The sequence below is a fragment of the Accipiter gentilis genome, chromosome 9, assembly GCF_929443795.1.
Source record: "Accipiter gentilis chromosome 9, bAccGen1.1, whole genome shotgun sequence".
Taxonomy (NCBI): domain Eukaryota; kingdom Metazoa; phylum Chordata; class Aves; order Accipitriformes; family Accipitridae; genus Astur; species Astur gentilis.
Window position 1 is genome coordinate 41,332,587 of NC_064888.1, and position 15,138 is coordinate 41,347,724.

Consider the following 15,138-nt stretch of genomic DNA (forward strand, 5'->3'; position numbering starts at 1 on the left):
TTTCAATGGCAAAGTTACATACTCTTTTATGCGTAATATTAGGCTGTATAAGATTAGGATGGCTTTAGGTGTTATTTTATACACACCCGTTGGTTAGAAAGCAATGTCAGTTTGATTGTTTTCTTCTGGGTGGGAAAACCACCTAGCGTTGGGGGTAGTCTGGATTTTTCCCTACTTCGTTTCTATCGCCCGTATGAGCCCATAAAATAATTACAGTCTACTCATAGAGAAGCTGCTGGCTTTCACTGCCATTGGCATTATAAATTATCTGTCTAGAGATAGCCAAAATGTGTAATTGAGGCCAGAGAAGAACGTAAAAGGAGCATAAATGGTGCATAAATGTTATGCGGGCCTTTTGCCCAACTATACTTTGACCCAGTCCAGGAAAATCAGTCCAGTAGCATTGATTTTTGTGAAGTGACTGGCTGACTGTCTTGTCCTTGCGAGGCTCAGAAATACGTTTGCAGCACAGCCCAGTGTCTGATTTAACCACGCTGGCGCTGCTGCACGGTGCATCACACCATCTGCACAGTGGGATTTATGACGCTCCAGTTTTCTGGTGTCCAGTGATGCTGCTGGAGTCAGGAACTTTTTCCAAATTAGGGTGATTTCCAAATTCGAAGTGCTGCTTTTTGGACAAACTAAATAGACCTGCCTTAGTATTGGGGATGCATTTATTGCTCTTTCACATTAAAGCATGCTTTTGTACTGCTCTGCCTTACCAAAGGTGAGGATTCAAAGTATGGCAGCCGTACCTTTAGGTTATTACACTGTCTTACAAACTCAGCTTTCAGAAATAAAATTTTAGTCTTATGGTGCACTAAGAAAAGGGTTTCCAAGCTACTGTTTGTATTTCAAAAGCCAGATAGCTTCCTGTAGTTTTAAAACTACTTTATCAGTGTAGCATATTTTAGTAGCTTAAAGAGCTTCCACAGGATTAACAGGGAGAGTGAAATTAAAGTATTGCATAAAAGAAATTGCAGAGAACCAGATTTCATTCCGGAGGATCCAGCTGCAAGGCTTCTGAAGCCCGTATTTGTCATATAACTGTGTAGAGATGCTCAGCCTTCCCTGGAGAACGGGTGTGCTTTAGTGATGCTTCCCAGCCAGCTTTAATCTTCCTCATCCGTGGGGAGGCTGGGGCAGGGTGCGGATTGTATCGGCTGCGAGCCTACGTCCTCCGGAGGTGGAGCAGATCCTGCTTTCTCTGTGTTGCCCGTGTTTGACAGGCAGGGAATGGAGCTTAACGTATTCAGGTCTAAATGTCTGGAAAAATTGGTTAAGCTTCTTAACAAAATGAAAGACATGTTTGGCTTTACTCGTAAACAATTGTGTTCGTATCAGTGGCATATATACATCCGTGATTCTAGTTCACGACTTATTTTATATAAAAACTTGTAGCAAAAACTTTGTCCCATTGACACACTTGGCCATGTTTTTTGCGACCTCGATTGCTTTTGCCTCCGAGGCTTTGACTTTACCAGGCAGAAACTAATTACCAGCTGTAAAATTCCAGGGAGGATTGGCATGTCAGAGCAAGTGCCGGATCCTCCCTAGGCTTGAACACATCCGAAAAGTGCACACTGCAGCCACCTTGCACAAGAGCACGTTGTTTCGATGCAGGAGATACCTGCTTAAAGGCTGGAAATTGATCTGTTTGCGGTGTCGGAAATGTCCCTTTGCTGCCCTGCAGTTCTGCTGGCGTGTGCTAGGCTTGTTAACAGAGTGAACCAGAATGGGTTTCATTGTTCAGTTCCATTGCGGTTTCTTATGAGACAGTTCATTTTTATCTGCAGTGTTACTTAGCCCTTCTAAATTGGAGAAAACACATGCCTAGTAAGAACGAAATGAATGCTGAAGGCAATTGGAGGTAATTGGTGTTTCTGGGCTTCCCCAAAATAAGGGAGCTACTAGAACAGAAAAAAAAACCCACAAAACCAAACCCAAAACTCAAAAAACAAACCATTATAAATGTTATACTGTTATCATCTGCCCTGCAAGCCTGATTTTTGTGCTGTATCATTTGTGACTGTTTCCATGTGCAGTCCCTTGGATGCAGAATACATTAATTCTTTCCATGGGAGCCAAAAAACCTACTAATAACAGTGGAAGGGACGGGCTCCTGATGGGCATTGTGCTGGGAGGATTGCTGTTACAGGCAGGTACTGAAGCATCGTATTGAAGCATTTATTCCAGTCCTGTCTCGTTGCTACAAACAGTATCAGACAGAAGCCTGAAAGAGAAATTAAAAGAATAGCAAACCACTGATCTTGTCCAAAGGTTAATAGCTGGGTTAGGCAAGCAATAGTCTGTACAGGAGACGAGCGCTGTTCTCGTCTCGCTTCGCTCTCTCCTTGACATACCCCACTGCCTTCTTAAAACATTTTGTGTCACTTTAATATCTGAGAGCCACACTTCGGATCAAATGCAGACTTACCTAAAGCTCCAGTAAGATTTTTTTACTTTACCAGCATTAGTGATCCCTTCACAAAGCTGTCAGCCGCATAAGCATCCATGGAACAGCAAACCAGAGCAGCTGCTGCGGTTTATCGTTCTCATCTATTACAAGAAATTGCATTGTAACCTCTTCCCAGGGAGTCACTTCTTGTGTGTGTTTGTTGGGGAGGTGGATCCCAATTTTGTGAAAGCTCAGCTCTTCTGGACAGTGTCTCCGTGTTTCTGATTCTTGGTAGTTAGACAGTAAAAGTAGTAGTAAGGCATAGAACTAAAAGCCAAATTCTTTTCAGCTCCCATGGAAACTTTCTGCCATCAGGCATCGCAATGAACTTTACATTTTGGGTGATGGACAAAGAGAAGAGACCTCTCCAGCAAATTGAGTTGCTAAGCACACCTGATTTATGACCCCAGCAGCACTGAAGAGGTGTTAAACTAACCTTTGCACACCTTCTTTGTCTGCAGATTACTTTCTTTTTCCTCATTAGTATTCTGTGATGGACTTTGATAAAGTAATTAAATACCCACAGGAAAAACTGAGATTCTTTGTCAAGCAACATTATGACATTTGTTTAGCCAGCTGCAATTGTCTTAACAATTGATTGCAAGATTAATGAAAATGCCAAAGAATTTGAAATGTAGGGAATCGATTCTATTGATTTATCCATAATTACCTAAAGTAGCCTTAATCTGTATTCACATCTAGGAATCCATGGAAATGGGTAAGTTACAGAGGACAGTGCTGTCAGCAGAAAATGAGGGAGGTTCCCGTTCTGCAAACTGTGAGCCACTGTCAAGTATTTGAAAACTTTTGGCCAAATTCAGTCAGAAGTTTCGCGCTTTGCAGGAAAATCTACCTGCGATGTCCTTTCCCATGCTTCCCATGAGTTGCTTCTCTTTTTCTTTAATCATTTCTTTTTCCAGACTGAATGCTTCTTTAAAAAGCAGCACAATAGGAAAAAAAACATCTTCTGCTTTATTGATTTTTACCGCTGCAAAATCTAGCTGAATTCCCATGCAAGATCAAGTCAAAATAAGAACCAAGATGACATCTTTCTTGCGTTGTTAATGACCTGCAGGCATCTTGCGTGGAGGGGGTATGAGGAAAGCCATCTTTCTTCTCAGGTTGGAAAGGCAGAGCTCGGTTCAGCATCTATTTGCACCCACAGCAGCTGTTGGCCCATGAAAGCACCAGGCTGCCAGGAGAGCTGGGTGTTGAAGCCTGGGGAGAGATCCACCAGCCCTGGCCAGCAGGCTGCGGTCATCTGAGAGCCGATGAAGCTGTCCTCTGTGGTTGCACACTCGCTTGGAAGGGATGTTTTTTCACCAATAAACTCACCAAGGATAAGGTGATGATATGTGTACCGTAGCAAAGACTGTTTGCATTTTATTGAGCAGCACATTATAGTGAAAACTGCTTGTTTAATAGCTAACCTGATTGCAGAGATTTCTTCCAGCAGCACTACAACAAATTACATTTGTTCTAAATTACGAGATCCATTGCAAGTTTTTGCCAACTACCATAATAGAAACGGTCTCTTTGAATTCCGTAAGTCGTCTTTCTTTAGAATATTAACTTTTGGGTTAGAGGAACACTAATGCTGTCCACTTGCAATAGATGCTACTTTCTCAGTATTGTAGCCATAGCTAAAAACTCCTAAATTAAATTGTCTTCTAGCATTTCCATTAGGAAACACTATTGCCACGCTTTTATTATTCTGTCATAAAAGTCTCTAGGTGAAGTTTAGTACATAAGGTGACTCCATGGCTGGAGTTACACCTTAGATAAAATTTCAGGAGACAAAGTTTACTGGTGCTTTTGAGAGAGTGTGGTGGCCTAAAGCTGCTTCTTTCGTGCCCTCTGAAAGTCATCAAGAAACCGCAGCCTAGACTTCAGACAAGTAGTCGGGAGAGGAGCAGAGCAAGGGCAGTCGGACCCTGCCACAGGTTGTCCAAGGAGGCTGCCCAAGGGAATCACCACCCTTGTTGATCCTCAAAACCCAACTGGACGCAGCCCAGTGCAACCTGCTCCGGTTTGACCAGAGACCTCCGGAGGCACCTTCCAACCTCAACATCTCTGTGTTCCTCTGACTCTACGCCAAGTCCGTCAAACAGACGACTGTGCTTCAGGTTGAGCGTCGCGTTGGTGCTGTCCTCGTGCTAAGGATGCCTTTCTCGCCGGCAAGTCCCGTCGACTTTAGCAGGTGTCTGAGGTGGACTGCGGACCAGCGTGGATCCATCCGGCTGCTGGGTAGGCAGAGGACGTCTGCAACGGTATTTGAATGGAATGTCAATCCAGATCTTTTTTAATATCGTTTATTTCTGTATACATTTATCATTTGATTGTCCGGTGGTGTGACACTCTTGCCTGTCTATTCCAACAGGGTTGTTCTTTCAGTTTGATTTTTAAGGTACAAGATAGCTGTATTGTGAAGGCGGTTTTGAAAAATAATACATTGCGCCTTTCATACGGTACCTGTTATTGGTAGTCAGACCACAAGTTTGTCCTTCAGAATTTTGTAACTTGCAGTTTTTTTCATTCAGCTGTCCCCATTGTTTTAGAGGACACACAGCACAGAATATCAATTAGGAAAGAGGTGTCAGTGATTATAGATAATAGGCTAAAACTGTTTCTGAAATATTTATTAGAAAATAGGTTAATAAAGTGACATGGTGCACCTGTGCTGGTGTGGAGTAGACATTATGAAAGTATTATGCTAATGTAAGTATTTAGTAGCAAGTCTTCATTGGGATTACTCTGCTATTATCATAGTCAGCTCAGGAACTGTAATTCAAAAGAAAGCAAATGATCAAGGGGATTTTTTGTTTGGGTCTTTTTGTTTGTTTTGTGGTTTGGGTTTTTTTTAAGTTTTGACTGCTCTTTAGCCTAATGAATTAGAGGATATTACAGGGAATCTTTTTTTTGAGAGAGAGAGAGAGAAAAAAAGAGAGAGAAATTGAGAGGGAGACTGGACAGAGAAGTATAATACACAAAAGTGTGAAATTAAAAGTATTTTGGAAACCTTCATTTGGGCTGAGCAGCTGTCAGGTCTGGAGGTGTGAAGATGGCTGAACAGTAATAACGTCACCAGAAAAGAAAAGAGAGATAGTATTTGGAAAGGGAGAAAATTGGAGAGGAGATGCAAGGAGGGCAGATACCTTCATGCTCACTCATTTTAACAATTTTGACTTTCATTTGACTCATACAGAATATGCGTACGAGGTCAGTATGTATGTTCCAGGGTTCAAACTGGACAATCCCCATACCGCATGCAACGCCAATAGAGAAGTGGTTATAGGAGTGTATTAAAATACAAGTTTTAATTCGCGTGTAAGTAAAAAGTTGTTTAAAACTTAACTGTGCTTTGCAACACAGACACTGAAAAAGAATTTGAAGGTATTTGAAGTGATTGCTGTTTAAAAGAAGGCTTTGCTATTCATGCTTTAGTGAGCATTTGTTCAGGTTTGGGTTTTGCATTGGGATTTCAAGGTCTAGGTCTGTTGTTTCATACGCAGTCTGACAAGATAAGAGTAGTCTGTCTCATATATGCACAGTAAATTTGTCTCCCAGAGAAGCAAAAGCTCAAGCATGGAAAGCATGATGATGTGCAGGAAGGCTGATCAGCTGTAATAAAGCATTCATTATCCTTCCATCTAAATTAACTGAAATGACATCATAATAGCGCCTTTTATAACCTCACTCCAAATTCCCTCTCTTTTATTGAATTATCAGCTAAACCTAAATTATTTTAAGCTGTATCTGTATATTCTTGTTTAGATAATTTTTCTATCATTAGGGAACTCGTTCGTTCGTTCTTTCGTTCTTTTTTGATGTTCGCTTAAGGAAAAACACTGGGCTTGTATTGTTTTTGTAGCTTGTATTGTTTCCTGTTTTCCAATTGTAAGTGTTTTGCATAAGTGCTTATAGTGTAAATCTGAATCCCTGGGTACTAGAGCTAGCTAAATAATGTACAAAATGGAATATACTGTAAGAATGTTTCTACTTTTGGAATATATCTCGCTAGATTATTTCTCCAGAAAAATCTTTTTGCAGGGGCAGTTTGATTTGTGCGTGTGTGTTGCCAGATGAGAGAGGTGTCTTGCAGCATCGTGTGGCTTCCAGCTTTCCTCAGTTCCTTTAGCTTTTTTCAAATACTTTCCAGTGATGTGAGAAGCTGAATGAAAGAAAATGGGACATAGAATATTTTCAAATGTGAGTGAACAAGCAAGTCAGGGCACTTGACTAATTATAAGAGAGAATGGAGGAAGAAAAACTGACTGTACCTGAGAAAGAGGGGAAAAAAAATGAGTTGTTCAGCACAGGGACTACTGTTGCACTTATTAATTGAATCCCTTTGTCCCTTCTTCATTTATTATTGCCAGTTGAAGTCTAGATTTGATATATACAAACAGCCTCCTGAACTCAGTGAGGTTGTTTGTAGGAAAAAGGGCCTCTCTGCAAGGGTAAAATTACAGAATCAAACCATTAATTTTTGCAGTACTTGGTGGAGCAATCTCTAAACGTGCATCCACAAACCAGTTAACCACCTGTGGGTCTACTGGAAGTGATTAGTAATCAATAACAGTAACAATATGCAGAACTCAGTAGCTGCAATAGAAGTTAGTTCATGGCTTGAATCAGCAGCATATTAATTGATTTACTGACTCTGGATTAAGAGCCATAGATGGGGCGAAGTTACCAAAGAAATTAGTACGAATCTATCCTTTTGCCCAACGCAGGACCAGGTGAATGGTGCCTGACCAGATCACAGGTGTTTGCTTAACCTGGTTTTTGTGTTTTGGTGGGGTTTTGGGGGGATTTCTGCTCTTGACGGCCCATCCTTAGCATCACAAAGTATTGCCTAATGTTTAACCTGTGCCATGGCTGCTGTACCTCCTGTCCCCTTGCTTCCCTCATCTGAGCTCTCTGCCATATTTTTGCATCACTCTCGAAGCACAGTGACTTCAACCGAACAATTCTCCAGCCGAGGCCTTGCCGGGGCCGAGTAGATAAGAAGAAATATTTCATGTCTCGCGGGGGACCCTTACCCTAATACAGCCTTGACTGAGCGTTTTGCAGCGTGGTGGCACGTTGATGCTCAGCTGTTGTACTTGCCCACCATCTGACTTAACACTTTTGCAGCCTTCCACTGCGTGATTCGTTTTTCCTTCTGGCTTCTGGAGAAGTGATAAAGGTGTCTTATCGGGAAATACATAAACAGGGATAAAATACCAAGAAATCCTGATGATGGTGTAAGACCTGGCTGTGACGGAAGCTATCTGAGCACAGAATAAGAGGACAATCCCTACCTCAAAGGACCCAACTACAACAGAAGAGACATCGGAAAGCTGCTGATGTGTTTAGGAGCCAGCTCCAGCAACACTCATCCCCAGGGGCTCAGCACGCATAAACCTCATCTGACCGGGACGTTAATTTTGTTATTTGCTAGATACTTACGCCCTTTAGCAAGGGTCGTTCTTCCTTCCACATATCCTGAAGTGACTTCCTTCTGTAATCATATTCCTTCTATTCTAATCACATCATAGGAAATGTTAATTTCCTTCTTTTAATTGGGTTGATAAAGTCTTTTGTCTAACAAATCTTTTCCAATATGTTAGCGTTAGATTTTGTTGCTGTGTGTGACATTCTCGGTTTTGCAGCAGAGTACATGGTGATCGGTTCCAGTCTCTGAACTTCTCTCTTTTTCAAGGTTTCACTTTTGTGCCTCTTCCTGACACAGATAATGTATTCTTTTGTTAATCGAAACTGAACTTCAAGAAAAGCACTTCTTTTTATGAACATGCAACTGGAAGCTAATCTTCGTTATTAATTACAGCCAGATAAGGTGTACCACTGCGGATTGATGGTCTCCATCTGAGCAGAGGAGATAGTTTGGATTACTTGTCTGTTGGCCCAGTGATGTCCAAGTACACCTTTCATCCTTACGTGTGTTAGCAGCAGCCAGCTTGTTCTTCAGTTCAGAACTGATGCATTTGCTTTAATTCTGCCTATTCTGAAGAGCCAAATTTCCCCCAGTTTTTTCTGTTTCTCTAACTTTGACAGTGAAGTTACTGAAAATTGTCAGTACCTGCTTTGGAGAAGGAAGAGGATTAAACTAACACCTGGAATGATTCATACGATTTTTCTGCTTCCTCTTTTGAATTTTATTTGGGCATAACCCTGAACCATTTTTACATTCATGAGTTGCAGCAAACTTCACAGGTGATAACATACCATTTTGTAGATTATAGCCAAGAACTCATCAAGCACATTTTTTTTCTATCCAGATGATCTCTTCAGGGTAGTATTCTTTCTGTCTGATTAACTACGCGACTGAGTGTTGTACCAAAATGGTGAAGCGATGCCAACCTGACTGTCTTACTTTTGCCCTGTAGCCCTGTGTCCGTTGTTATTTCTTCAGAATCTTTTTCGCTGGATTGCAGCTCATTCACAGGATGGTGTTGAATACTCCAGGTAGAAATACTTACCTTTTTTCTCAGCTGACACCTCTCCTCACTCTTGTGTGGCTACGTAAGAGATGATGAGGTGGTCAGTAGTACACAGAGTGGTAGTTGGTGATGTCAGCCTGACAGAAAACCGCATTTATCTAAATCCAGCCCTTCCTTGTTGGGCCCTGTAAAAATAAAGCTTTACACCAAGGTGGAGTACTGTGATGAAATCTATCTACTCTTGTTGTTCCAGTATGCTACACAACTAGCTACTTCTTATTGCCAATACTTTAATATATATTGTTAAAATTAACTTCATTAGTTAAAAAGTGTCATAATTCTGCTGTTTCTCTTGGCACTAGAGGTCCTAGAAGATACTAGCGGAGCGCTGTGAGCTTAGCCCCGACAGGGTCTTTCTAGGGACTTCGGTTGTGCCAGCAGGTTGTAGTACTTAAATTGGTTGCTGATTAACCCGCTTCATAACTTCGCTTTTCCTCGGTTAAATCTGGATTATTCGGGATGGATCTTACTGTTATTGTACTGTGCCAGTCATGTTTCACTTTGCAGTACCATGATCTGGAATAGTCATATTTTGACTGACCCCATGTTGTAGTAAAGGGACTGTCAATATTTCCAGCAATCCTTTTGGTACTGGTCGAAACAGGCACAAAATTCTCATTGACTTACATTTGATTTGCAACTGAAGATATACCGTTAGAATAAACATACTGTTCTGTTGGCTTTCACTGGGACAAGAACTGGACTTTCTTTACTGACATATGTTAGGAAGTATTTTATCCGGTAATGGAAGGATTGAGTGTATCATCAAATTAAATCAAAATTAAAATGGAGTTTGAATGATTCAAAAATCAACACTTAAATCTCTGCATCTCTTCTTTTCATGTTTTTTCTGTAGAAAGTTGGGAGGAATACCTACCTTGCTAAAGCAGCCTGATTACAGGGGTAGCACGCGGACTGTGAGAGGATGGTGTTGTTTAATTACAACTACAGTTTAACAGATGTGCTGTGCTATGGTCCTTTTGCAGTTGCAGTGTACAATAGATTCTGCATTATTTGTTCTTTATTGATACTGACTAGAATTAATATAGGGGAAAAATGAGAGTTAGAATTTAAAGAAAAATAATGGTATATAAAGTAATGAGATTGTTCCAAAGCTTAATTAGATGGAGCAGATTGAATACATTACAGTGATGTCTGGAGGCAACATAATTAAATTGTAGGCATAATCCTTCCTGTATTGGAACCGATTTTATCTTCGTAAGGCAAGGAGCGTTAGATGGCCCTTCCTACTATGTTAAATTACTAATTCTTCTAGAAAGACTTACGAGTCTCATAGTATTATCAAACTTTAAAACCACAAAACAGAACAGGGTGTAAGTCTACATATCAAACTGTTGGTAGTCTGATTGCGTGGATAACTTCGGTTTCAATCTTAGTATATGCTACAGCTCAGTACTTAAACCATAGATCAAAAATACACATATGTGCAGTGTATTCTTGTGTATGCTTATTTCATCTCATTTATAAAACCTCTTAGTGAAGTTGTTTCCAAATACACACACTGACATAGGTACTGGTGAATAACGCGCAGACGTGCTGTTCCTGAAATGTACCCCGTGTATGCTGGATGCAAGTGCATCTTCACTATAAAGAGTAATATTGTAAAATGTATGGATGTGCCTACACCTACTTTTCTATATCCATTATATTTTGTATATTCTTTCATCTTTTAAATTTTATTTTGTATTTTCTTTTATAAATTTAATTTTTAGTTTCATGTTTGGATACTTTCCTTCTCCTCCATTACACTACTGTGGGGCTGATCTGACTTTAGAGTACAGATACATCCCAGTGGCGTCAAAATTTTTGCCTTCCTTTATTAATTTAGTATACATAAATAATCTCTCTTAGCATCCTGATACCCCTGTGTTATCTGGAAGCTTCTTTTCTCTTGGGTTACCAAACATTTAGCTAAATATTTTTTTTTCAGGACCGATCACTAGGTATCTTAAATTCAGTAAAACACCTTTCTAACTGCCTCTTCCGGTTTGTTTTAAATAATTCCGATATTTGTCTGTCAGCCTGTAGAAAGATTAACTTTGTTATCTGAATTCGGTAGTGAACTCTCTTTTTAATGATTGCTATTGGGGAGCGGGGGGGAGGTAGCACGTGTCATGAGTGGTCTTTATCGTTGCTGGTACTTTCAGGCGACATAAATCTCTACCACACTCTGTTCAACAGACAAGCTCATTTCTCTGGGCATTAGCTGGCAGTTTCATAGCATGAATTTAAAGTTTTCAGGAGGAATCTAATGTTTATTTTGAAAATGGAGATTAGGGTACTGAAGAATAATATGTTTACTCTTCAGCACCATGAATATGTAGTGACCTACTTGTACTATACCATTTGGCTTTATTTTTAAAGCTTGTCAAGCCAACTCCTATTGCAATTTAAGAAACATCCTTTTTAGAAAAGCAATAAACTACACCAGGTACTAAATTAACATTTTAGAAGTAGAACATTGAACAATGTTTTGAAGATTGTCCTTCGACAGCATTTTTATGTGGTTTTGTGCCCTAAGTAAAACAGTGTTTGCCTCGTGTTTAAAAACGTGTTTTGCTTGACCTGCAAGTAAAAATACAGACAGTTACAGGTCTAGGTTAGATGCAACACTACGATGCTGTAACTTTAAAAAATACATATACTTTTTTCTAATAAACTGAATTTTTAATGATCTCTTGATTTTCATGAGATGTTTTAAAGACAAGTGATTTTATCCAAAGCATTCCTTGTGTTTCTGCATATGCTAATTTACTTGATTAATTTTGAGAACATCTGCATATAATTCTGTATACTTAACTGTGGTGAGATCACACTGCTTTTCAAGTAACAGCTACAAATTTCACTTTCCAGACAGACTCAGATTTTGGCTAATCGGGATGCCAAATGTACAAAGGTACCACACAAGAGTGTGTAATTATGTAATTTTCTCTTGATCTTTCAGAGTCTTCCTGCGAGCAATTAATCAGTATGCAGATATGCTAAACAAAAAATTTCTTGATCAAGCCAACTTTGAGTTACAGGTAAGAAAAAACACCAGTGTCTTGGAGACTAACGTTAATGTAATAAATTTCTGCCCTAAACCCGTGATTTTTGGTGTATCTATGTGTCATCGTGAGCCCCAGGTGACCAGTTAGCCCAGTTAAGTCATTTCAGGCTCAGCAGGTATGTACGATCCATTCGTGTCTTGTGGGTCTTGTCCTAGAAGAGCACCAAGTCGTACCCAGAACATCGTAGAAAACTCCTCCTGTCCTTCAGGAAAAACAAAAAGGGGTGTCCTCCCCCCTTCTGCAGCAGATGCTTTAGCAGAATCATTGCCTCAAACGTGGAGCCTGAGACGCAGCATCTCAGTGCCCTGCTGATGAGAAATGATGCGCTGGTTTAGGTCACTTGCTCAGGATCCTTTTTTTTTTTCCTATTTATGTGTTCACATTTAATTTTACTTGACTCATCAAAACACAATCAATTAGGATTTGTAGATGGGAAATGTTTGACGGAAATGTAAACACGACGAGGATACGTACTAAGACTATATCAAGAAACACCATCTCTGTGGTGTCTGTTATTTTTGCCTTTAAATATTTATGTGCATAATTTAGATACTTCTAAGGTGTTTTGTAGGTATGCAGAGAATTAATGGTATCTATTCTTGTCATTTTGGGGGCTTTCAGCTTTGGAACAACTACTTCCACCTGGCTGTTGCTTTTCTCACACAAGAGTCTTTACAACTGGAGAATTTTTCAAGTGCTAAAAGAGCAAAAATACTTAACAAGTAAGTCCTATTCGTCATCTAAATCATGGACAAGAACTTGAGGTCTATTAACATAATTTTAGTTTAAGTTCTTAGCTAAATCCATTCAAATTGAGATGCAATCATGGTATAATGAAAGGTTGGTTTTAAAAACATGAATCAAGTATTGCATGTGTTTCTACCCTTGAATCAAGATCTAAATTACATGATTCATTACTGATGAAGACAGTACTTTATACTGCAGGATGTTCATAAAGTCAAGACTTTTCAGAAGTATTAACATATTATAAAACTGAATTTTTAAATCACTTTAGCTTTGTGCTTATTCTAATCTCATTTTACATGCGCTCTTTATTGCTTAATCCCTAACGGCCTTTTAGAGTGAATTTTTGTAACTACAGCCAGTTTCACTGCGATATCCCTGAAGAATGGGTTTGTATAACTGCAGTCTTGTATGCTTTCCTGGTTAAAAGGGATTACATTGCCTACCTCTGAACAGGGAGCTTGAACTACCCGATTGCTATTCAGAGTCCCACAGCAAATGAAACCTGTCAAAAGAAAAAAGACTGGAAATAAGACTTGGAGCATGAATATTTTGTTTAAAGTACGTATTTCTCCTAAATTTCATTGGGGTTCCAATGTAGTGGACCTTATCATTAATTAACTGAACACTGAGCACTGAAAAAAGCCAGTTACGTGTTTTCAAACACAGTTTGTGGATTCTCTTTCTGTGTCTTAGTATTTGTAAAGACTGCCTGCAAAAGCAGTTTGTTCCCATAGTCAGTCAGGTTACTGCAGTTAATGCACAACAAAAATGGGGAGTTTCAAAGCTGATTCCCTGAGCAAGTACAGCTCAGGCTCCTTGTATGTATAATATATATTCTATATATTATACGCTGCAGTAAGATGTGATCTTAAAAGGCTTTTTGCTTTTAACTGTGTGGGTTGCAGGCTTTGACCAGAAAAGACAGGGCTCTATGTGCCCTCCTTTTTTTTTTTTTTGGCAGTGAAGTTTTGCCCTTCAAACTTATCCACTCCATCATGAGTTTTGAGGAGCTTCCTTTGGAAGCTGGGCTTTACCTGAGTGTTGAAACAGAATTTTTAAGCATGGTGCGATCTAATGTATGTACCTGTGACTCCTGGGGCTTCCTTGATGAAACAGGAATATTTACAAGTTCAGTGGAAAAGTGGTGTCAAGCAGAGCTCGGATTTTTGCACTTGGGCTGTAAATATCATAAATACATTTATGGTTAATATGTTTGCAAAAAGAAATCAAGATGGTTTTGTAGAGCCAGGTAAGTTTTATTTCATTAGATTTAGAATTTATGGAATAAAGTGGTTTTGTACAAGATGGGACCAATGATGCAAATTCTCTTTTGTAATTAAGTTTGTAAGGGATGCTTTAAAAAGCGAAGGGCTCCAGTCAATTAGCAAGCAGAAGGATCAAAGCCGTGGCTGCTGTCAGGCTCCCCTTGCTCTCGCTGTCCTGCATTGGTGTGCACCTACATAAGCATTTTAGTTCGGATCAAGCTTCTGACCTGAACAAAAAAAACAACAGCTGAGCTGTAATTGGACTGGAAATTACTGTCAAATACCTTTGTGGACTGATACTTCCCTCTTCATGAGGACAGGAACCTTAGCTGAAGAAATTCAAGAAATCAACAGCCATTTCTCACTGCTGATATAAGTAAATAGATCAAGTCATCTGAAGTGGTTACTTAATGAAGTTTGCTAAATTGTAAATCTCTGTTTGTAATGATTTTACAAGTTGTTATTTTCAGTTTAATCGTGTTTTAGAGATAGAAATCAAGACCATAAAATCTTCAAGATGCAATAAATGTGTGGTCTGGAAGCACTAACTTTTATTGCTGTGTGAAACCACTACCAGTTCTGTGCCAAAGGGATATAATTAATCAGTTAATTCAATATCACACTCACCCATCTTTTTAAGTATATATGTCAATTAATATGTCAAATATTTAAGAATTAAAATTTAATTATTGCAATTTGTAGTTTTTGCTAAACATTGCATTTAAGCATTAGGTAATAACTGATTCTTAACGATGCAGAAGAATCTCTGTAATCCATATTAATGACAGGGTTTCTCACTATTATCCCACAGAAATCCCCCAAGTTGCCAGGTATTACCATTTTGCTCATCTTGTTATTTAAGTAATGATCTTTAACATACAAATATTCTGTGTAGCAGATACATTCTCGGAGCTCATTACGGTTCTGATCCCGTCATTAATGAAGGCAATAGGATGTTTTCCATTCATTAAGCTTTCCTGGTATTAATGTGGAGAGGGAGTGGAGTATAAAAAGAACCCCGCAGGGAGATGCGAGGCATTGGTGTCACCAACGTTGCGGCAGAGCGGAGGCAGGTTCGGCAGCGATGCCGA

The 15,138-nt window shown here is 39.5% G+C and overlaps 1 protein-coding gene across 3 annotated transcripts in view; it reads left to right on the plus strand.

The window, feature by feature from the left end:
* Positions 1-15,138, plus strand: part of DOCK1 (dedicator of cytokinesis 1) — a 315,989-nt gene that overhangs the window by 216,822 nt on the left and 84,029 nt on the right. For all 3 annotated transcript variants that reach the window (XM_049809511.1, XM_049809513.1, XM_049809514.1), the window contains exons 30-31: positions 11,930-12,008; positions 12,657-12,757. In XM_049809511.1, the coding sequence (XP_049665468.1) occupies positions 11,930-12,008; positions 12,657-12,757 (180 nt within the window). The remainder of the gene's footprint in view (positions 1-11,929; positions 12,009-12,656; positions 12,758-15,138) is intronic.